At 39.0% G+C, this 8,960-nt stretch overlaps 1 protein-coding gene across 4 annotated transcripts in view; it reads right to left on the bottom strand.

Moving 5' to 3' along the window:
- The window catches only part of SLC3A1 (solute carrier family 3 (amino acid transporter heavy chain), member 1), a 52,524-nt gene that overhangs the window by 5,313 nt on the left and 38,251 nt on the right, over positions 1 to 8,960 (bottom strand). For all 4 annotated transcript variants that reach the window (XM_011978210.1, XM_011978211.1, XM_011978213.1 and 1 more), the window contains 2 exons: positions 4,841 to 5,008; positions 3,554 to 3,670 (listed from right to left, as the gene is read on the bottom strand). In XM_011978210.1, the coding sequence (XP_011833600.1) occupies positions 3,554 to 3,670; positions 4,841 to 5,008 (285 nt within the window). The remainder of the gene's footprint in view (positions 1 to 3,553; positions 3,671 to 4,840; positions 5,009 to 8,960) is intronic.

The following is an 8,960-nucleotide window of genomic DNA, read 5'->3' as shown; positions in this document are numbered from 1 at the left end:
TTTTTTACAAAATCTCCCTCTGTTGCCCAGGCTGGAGTGCAGTGGCATGATCATGGCTCACTGCAGCCTCAACATCCTGGCCTCAAGTGATCCTCCCACCTCAGCCTCCTGAGTAGTTGGGACTACAGGTGTGTGTCATGATGCCCAGGTAATTTTTTTTTTAAGAGATGGGTTCTTACTATGTTGCCCAGGCTGGTCTCAAACTCCTAGGATCAAGTGATCCTCCCACCTTGGCCTCCCAAAGTGCTGGGATTATAGGTGTGAGCCACTATACCCAGCAGGAACTAAATGTTTAATTTTATTTAATGTAATAGTCACAGTGGTTAATGGCTTCTGAACAGCTCAAATCTAGTTACTTTTTCCTGTGCAAAGCAAACACTGCTCTCTTATTTGCTTGCTCCTGTGTGCCCTCTCCCACCCATACACCCTCCCTGCTAATATTTCCCATATAGAATCAAATCACTAAGATTTTTGTTCCAGAATACCTTGTTTTATATTATGTATCAAAAATTATTTAAATTAAGTTATATTATTTCCTTTTCCTTTAATACATTGTATCTCTGTTTTGGATTTGTTACGTTTTGTTGGATAGTCCCTTGACTTCTTTCACAAAGTGGCCATGCATGGTAAAATATGGGTCCTTGCTTTTCAATCTCTGTTTTGCTCTCTTACATGCTAGTTTGAATGGATATCGAGTATCTAGGTTTAGAATTCAGTTTCCATTACAACTTTGAAGATAGAGTTCTAATGTGCTGTAGTATCCAATTGAGAAGTCTGATGCTAGTCCAATTCTCAACCCTTTTCTCAGGCAATCTAGTTTCAGGTTTGGTTTCTTTCTGAGTAGTTTTGGAGTTTTCTCTATCCTAGCTGTTGTAAAAGATAAAATCTTCCTTTATCTCTGGGTTATGTGTTTTATTTCTTTGTATGTTTCCTCCAGTCTGTTCTCCTGTGCAGTTGTTGCTGCATGTTGGAATTCTGTATCTATCTTCCATGTATCCCAATTTTTTTCTTATGCTCTTATTTCTTTGCCTTTTTCAGTGCATTCTGGACAAGCCTCTGGATCAATTTTTCAGCACACGAATTAGCCCTTATGTTCTTTTTAATTTCATTGACAGTCTTCTACACTTCTGAGATACCTAATCACTTCTTTAAAGAATGTCAAGGAGCTCCATTAAATAACAATCTACTGGGGGTATTTATACTTATATTTAAGTCTTATGTTTGTGATATTTTCTCTGCTTTCTAGTGTTCTGTCAGGAATGGTGTCTCCCTTTCATGGTCTTGGTTTTTCTCAGATACTGTGTGATTCTTGATCTGTTTGCTTTTGTGTTTTGACTTTCCTTGTTTGCCTGTCGTTGGTTTCCTGCCTCTCATAATGAGAAGCCAAATTGGATGTGGGTCTGACTTGTCTTTGGGACATTGGGTTCTTTTCCTACTTGAAGGTGATAAGCTTGCTAGATTCCCACCTTTTTTCTCCTGGCCTCTGTGACTCTGAGCTGAGTAGTAAAAGCTCTCCTTTCTGAGAGCATTCCACAGTGAATTCTCGCTAGAGTTAGGTCTTATTTTCCTTCTTTTCTTTCTTGATGCACTTGTAGAAGTTTCAGGCTTTGTTCTACTCATTCTCCCATACATGTGATCACCAAACAGTTTGGGATTTTTTTTTCCTTAGGGAAATTATGCCACGGCCAATTGCAGGAGTTCAGGAAATTCCTACAGTGCTCTCCGTTAGAACTGTTTTTCTCCTGTGTGTTTTAGACTCCCCCTTCTATTCTTTTTTTGTTTTGTTTTGAGACAGTCTTTCTCTGTCACCCAGGCTGGAGTACAGTGGGGTAATCACAGCTCACCGCAACCTTGACCTCTTGGGCTCAGCCTCCTATCTGGGATGACAGGCACATGTCACCAGGCCCAGCTAATTTCCCTTTTTTTTTTTTTTTTTTTGGCAGGGGTGGGGGAAGGTAGAAACAAGGTCTGACTATATTGCCTAAGCTGGTCTCAAACTCTTGTGCTCAGGCGTTCCTCTGGCCTTGGCCTCCCAAAATGCTGGGATTACAGGTGTCAGCCATGGTGCCCAGCCCTAATTTTATTTTATATATTTTAGAAATTACGTAAATTTTCTGTTCCTTTCCAGGGTCATTTGGATGTATTTTTATTAAAATGGCATTGTCTGGGATTTATGACTTAGTATCTCTCATCACTCATGATCATTTTTAAAGACTTTGTTAATCTGATAGAAAAAAGTGCCATTGTTGGCTGGGCGCGGTGGCTCATGCCTGTAATCCCAACACTTTGGGAGGCCGAGGTAGGTGGATCACCTGAGGTCAGGAGTTTGAAACCAGCCTGCCCAACATGGTGAAACACTGTCTCTACTAAAAATACAAAAATTAGCCATACATGGTGGTGGATGCCTGTAATCCCAGCTACTTGGGAGGCCAAGGTCGGAGAATCACTTGAACTCAGGAGGTGGAGGTTGCAGTGAGCCAAGACCACGCCATTGCACTCTAGCCTGGGCAACAAGAGTGAAACTCCATCTCAAAGAAATAAAAAGAAAAAATTTCAGTTTTAATTTACATTTTCTCCAACTTTGCTGGTATGGATTTTTATGTAGGATTTCCTACATACTGTATTCAGATTGGCTATGGGAATATTTTAGACATAATGAAAATCAAGAGGCATTCAACCCAAAACACAAATGTTAAATATATTTTTTGTGTCTTCAAGACCTACAGCTATATAAAACAAAGCTTATACTGTCCAGGAATTCTCAGTGGTGTTTGTAGCAGGGAGCTGTGGGAGCAGGAGGGTTTGTGTGGCTTTCTATATCTGAATATCCTGGGGAGTTTCCTCAGATTACTCAGTAGACTGGGATGGGGCATGGTGTGTGTGTGTGCGTGCAGCAGGGGGTGGGGGTTGTGCTATGCATTTCTTAGCATTTCTTAAGCATCTCCATGTGGCATCTATAATTTCATTTCCCCTAAATTGATTTAGTTTGTTTTCCAGTGAAGTTTTGGCTACTGAATGATATTAGTGCTTGATCACTATGGGAACAGAAAAAAGGGCAAAAGCCAAAGTGGTATTAGTATGCCAGAGCAACCACTTCAAGGATCATGTATGGCTTCTGTTTCTTCAGAACAGTAGTGTGGATTTGAGCCTTGCTCTGGGTTGATGATCTCCTTCCTGCCTGTGTGGCTGCCTATCCACCCACACGCCTCTCTCACCACCTTTTGAGGGGAAGAGAAGGGGAAGGGTAGCTGGGCTAACTAAAAAACTTCTGTAAAATTTCCTTCATAGCTCAAAGGCCTTAGTAAAGGTCATTCTAATGAAGACTTGTATATTCTGTATGATACTTCACTTCACTTGGTAGATTTCTACCAGTTTGTATTTTCACAAAGGCATGATTTACAAACTCCTTACAAATTGAAAACTACAAGGGAAGTCTGTGATTGATGTAAAGAGTATCTGTGAAGGTTTAGACACATTCAGGGTGAATGTGTACTTTCAGTAGAAACCCACTTCTTGTTTCTAAAATCAACATAAGATTTTCACTCATACTTACATCAACATTCACAGTGTGGTAATCTGAATTGGTGGGTAACCAGGTGTGACTAGCTTCAGAAAAACCAGCATTTGAACTGTTGTCCCACTGCATTGGTGACTTTGAGAGGAGGGTATTCTATATCAAAAGACCAGAAAGGGAAAACAGTGGTTTGGTTATTAAAAGAAATGTACTTTGGTCCTGATTTACTTCATAATTATTTAATTCCCTATAGTTCTTAGCTAGTGTCTGTACTCATTAGCATTTGTGATGAAAAGGCCTTAACAATAGGTACATAAACCAGTTTCACACTTTTAACTGGAAAGTACCTAATAACATTTTGAGTTTGTATAGACAATACTAATTTAACATTTTGAGTTTGAATAGACAATACAAATTGAACTTTAATACATGCTTGAAATCTTTGCTGCTTTTTCCTAAAAATCAGTAATATAGGATTTCAAAGTGTGCTATTACCAATATACATGACTTCTATGGTACAGTGATGGTGAATTTAAGAACACTGCCATGTACAAGTGAGTGTGAATTCTATTCTGCTCATTTATTCAGCCTGGTTACTGCTCATGAGTGCACACACACAAATGTAGGAGCTAATAGAAAAAAAAAGCTTCACCTTAATCAAATATTAGGGAAATTGGATCTCATACAATTGAAGGCTAACCAGGCAAATTAAAGTTGCAAGACAGTCATCTACACAGCGACACAATTCTGAAATCTATAGCTACAAAATAAAAAATGCTTAAAAAAAAAAATAAAAATAAAAATAAAAATAAATTAAAAAAATAAAAAATGCTTGACTTTGAGGCTGTGCACTGCACGTGATAACAGAAAAGAAAGGGTCTTTGTGCTATGGTCACCCAAGACCAAACAGGACAAATGAGAACTAAAGAAATAAGTGTTCCTAACTCCACATTTCAAGTAGAGGGAAATGAATAATATTCTAAACTAAACCACTGGTTCTCCAATTTTAGTGTGCCTCTCAACACAGTATTCCCGGCAAATAAATAAATTAATTAATTAATTTTAATGTGCCTGTCAGGTAGAAAACATCTTTAAAATGCCCTACCCAAGAAATTTAGTTGTGTGGCTCCAAAAGCATTTTTAAAATAAGCTCTCAAACCACCAAGAAAGCTGAGAATTCCTACTAACAGTAAGAAAGAAAAGCAAAGTAACCATGATTTTCAACAATGGAATAGAGAGATAGTAAGTTCTCTGATTTGGCAAAAAATAAAAAATGAATACTTGGTTTTATAGCTGTGATGAATAGTCAAGTTGTATTCAACTTACAGTATCATAGCTTTCATTGAGATTTATGGCTACAATATTTCCCATTCCAATTTCTTCTCCATAGTAAGTTATAGGAGTTCCAGGCAGTGTGAAAAGAAGCATGTTCATCACGTTGACATACTCATTCCCCAAACGAGAAGTCAGCCGGGAACTGTCTGGTCCACCAATCTGAAAGGCAGATATTTTTAAGAACACAGCTCTATAACACAGTTTTCTGAAAGATTTACCCTGTTTCACAGAAAGTTCACCAGGTAACAAAACAAAGTAGATGTGGTACCTTGTTACTAGCAAGCCTGAACTTGAGTCCTAGGCCTGCTATTTGCCGTGTAACTGACCAATTTATTATCTTGGCCACTGATGAGCAAGAAAAGAGTGGTAAGAATTTACAATGATATTGCAAATAAAACTCAGAGGGTACATACATAGTCATATTTTCTCATATCTGGATAAGAGAATATTGACAGGAAAGGAAACAAAACTGTTGCAGAGAGCAAGACAATGGAACAAGGTGAAAGGACAGGCATGAGAGACTTCTGATGTGTCCTCTTTTAAAAAATTGTTTTGACTTATGAACTATTCAGACAAAATTTTTAAAGTAAATCAACTTTTGGAAAGAATTTACATAGTCCAAGATGAAATGTTATAAAGTGTTTTCTATTTGTAAATATATTTCCATGTTAAATGTTCTAGCCCTTATTTAAGTAAGAGTTTGTTTAAATAAGAATTTATTTAAATCACCTGACAACTCTCCATAACCCACAACTCAAACCCTCACGTGCATAGGCTGAGCATGGCACTTTACTTTTTAAAAAGTACTTTCACACCTATATTTCCCTCCTTCACACAACAGTGCAAGTACTATCTCCATTTTACAAATGAGGAAACAAGCTCTGAGAAATTGCATCATTTATTCAAGTAGTAGTATGAGACAGAACTAGCGTTTGAACTTGAGTCTTAGGATAAGACTTAATTGCTACAATTCAAGAAATAGGAGGTTGCTTTTTTTTTCTTTTTTAACTTCCTAGGATGTATGAAAATGATCTTTATAATTATGTTTTTATAGACCATTGTGAAGTATTTTTTGATATTTATGGCCAGAAAATTAGGTCAATTTTTGCCTCCATCTTTTTATTCTTTTCTCTATCATGAGATCTTCTGATAAGAAACCCTTTGATTTCTCAAGCCTTCTGGACATAGAGCACAACAAACACTGGGAAAGGAAGAATGTGATTTCCAGAATTGTCATACTACTTAAAATGTCCAGTTTTTAACAACAACAACAAATATACAAAACAGGGAAAGAAAACAGGAAAATATGGCTCATATAATGGTGGGGGGAGTCAATAGCAAATGTTGCTTAGGAAGACCAAACATTGGACTTACTAGACAAAGACTTTAAACCAGCTAATATTTTGATATTCAAAGAAAAGAGCTGTGTCTAAAGAATTTAAAGTATATGAACAGTTATCAAATAGATAATAAAGAGAAATTATGAAAAAATTAAAATTTTAGAGTTACGTACAATAGCTAAAGTGAGATATTTACTAGAGGGACTTGACAAATTTGAACTAGCAAAGGAATCAGAAAACTTGAAGACAGGTCAATTGAGAGTATCTGGCCTGAGAACCAGAAAGAAAAAATAGAGAAGAATGAGGCCAGGTACTGTGGCTGCCACCTGTAATCCCAGTGCTTTGGGATGGCAAGGCAGGAGGATTGCCTGAGCCCAGGAGTTCTAGACCAGCCTGGGCAACATGGTGAGACCCCATGTCTACAAAAAATTAAAAATTTAGCCAGGCATGGTGACATGCACCTGTAGTCTCAGCTACTCAAGAAGCTGAGATGGGAAAATTGTTTGAGTACAGGACGTCAGGGTTGCAGTGAGCCATGTTTACACCACTGCACTCCAGCCTGGGCAACAGAGCAAAACCCTATCTCAGAAAAAAGAGCAGACTCTCAGAAACCTGTGGGATACTATCATGCATACCAACATATGCAAACTGGGAGTCTCAAAAGGAGAGAAGGGAGAGAAATGGTCAGAAACAATATTTGAAAAAATAGCCAACAACTTCCCAAATTTGATTTTTTAAAAAATTGTGTATCTAAGAACCTCAGTGAACTCCAAGTAGGACAAAATTTTTAAAAACCCACACTTAGACACTATCAGTCAAACCGTTGAAAGACACAATCTTTAAAGGAGCAAAGAAAATTGGTACATCACATGTAAGGAATCTCAATAAGATTAGCAACTGACTTAACAGAAACCATAGAGGCCAGAGGGCAATGGGGTGATATATTCGAACTGATGAAAGAAAGAAATGTAAACCAAGATTTCTATATCCAGCAAAACTGTTATTCAGTAATGAGAAAATGAGATACCACTTCATATGTACTATGATGAGCATAATTTCTAAAAACAAGACAGAAAAGTGTCAGGGAGGATGAAAAGAAATTGGAACCTTCATGCATTGCTGATGGGAATGTAAAATGGAGAAGTCACTATGGAAAAGTTTGTAGTTCCTCAAAATCAGAGAAGTATTATATGATCCAAGGCTGGGCACAGTGGTTCACATCTGTAATCCTAACACTTTGAGAGGCCAAGGCGGGAGGATCACTTGAGCTCAGGAGTTCAAGACCAGCCTGGACAACATGGTGAAACCCCATCTCCACAAAAAATACAAAAATTAGCCAGAGATGGTGGCATGCACCTATAGTCCCAGCTACTTGGTGGGAGCTGAGGCAGGAGGATTGCTTGAGCCCAGGAAGTCAAGGCTGCCGTGAGCCATGTTCACACCATTGTATTCCAGCCTGGGTGACAAAGTGAGACCCTGTCTCCAAAAAAAAAGGCTGGGTATGGTGGCTTATGCCTGTAATCCCAGCACTTTGGGAGGCCAAGGCAGCAAATCACTTGAGGCCAGGAGTTCCAGACCAGCCTGGCCAACATGTCAAAACCCCATTTCTACTAAAAATATAAAAATTAGCCAGTCATGGTGGCACACGCCTGTAATCTGAGCTACACAGGAGGATGAGGCGTAAGAATTACTTGAACCCAGAGGTGGAGTTTGCAGTGAGCCAAGATCATACCACTGCACTCCAACCTGGGTGATAGTGAGACTCTATCTCAAAAAACAAAACAAAAACAAGAAAGAAGTATTATGTGATCCAGCAATTCCACTCCATGGTATAGATCCAAAGGAATTGAAATCTGGGGCTTAAACAGATACTTGTACACCATTGGTTTGTAACATTATTCTAGTAGCCAAAAGAAGGCAAAACCACAAATGTCACCAACAGATGAATAGAAAACGTGTGTTACATAGGTACCATGGAATGTTATTCAGTCATAAGGAGTAAGATGTGATACACGCTATTGTGTGTATGAAGGGAACTTGGAAACATTAAGCTAAGTGAAATGAGGCAGACACAAAAGGACAAATATTGTTATGATTCCACTTATATGAGGTACCTAGAATAAGCAAATTTATAGAGGCTGAAAATAGAATGGAGGATATCGGGTTAGTGGTGGGAGTGAAGAATTAATGTTTAGTGGGTACAGATTTTCTGTTTGGGATGGTGATGGTTGTACAACATTTTGAATGTATTTAATGCATTGAATTGCACACTTTTGAATGTTTAAAATTATGTTTTATGCATATTTTGCCATAATTTTAAAACAACAAATTCCTCAGGAGGCCGGGCACAGTGGCTCACACCTGTAATCCCAGCACTTTGGGAGGCCGAGGTGGGCGGATCATGAGGTCAGGAGACTGAGACCATCCTGGCTAACACGATGAAACCCCGTCTCTACTAAAAATACAAAAAGTTAGCGGGGCGTGGTTGCGGGTACCTGTAGTCCCAGCTACTCAGGAGGCTGAGACAGGAGAATGGCGTGAACCCGGGAGGCGGAGCTTGCAGTGAGCCAAGATCACGCCACTGCACTCCAGCCTGGGCGACAGAGCAAGACTGCCTCAAAAAAATAATAATAATTCCTCAGGAATTCACAATAAACTATTAGAAATGAAAAACAAGTTCAGGCCGGGCGCGGTGGCTCAAGCCTGTAATCCCAGCACTTTGGGAGGCCGAGACGGGCGGATCACGAGGTCAGGAGCTCGAGACCATCCTG

The sequence above is a fragment of the Mandrillus leucophaeus genome, unplaced genomic scaffold (assembly GCF_000951045.1).
Source record: "Mandrillus leucophaeus isolate KB7577 unplaced genomic scaffold, Mleu.le_1.0 Scaffold190, whole genome shotgun sequence".
NCBI lineage: Eukaryota > Metazoa > Chordata > Mammalia > Primates > Cercopithecidae > Mandrillus > Mandrillus leucophaeus.
Note: the sequence above shows the minus strand (reverse complement) of the source record. Positions and strands in the feature narration are given on the sequence as shown.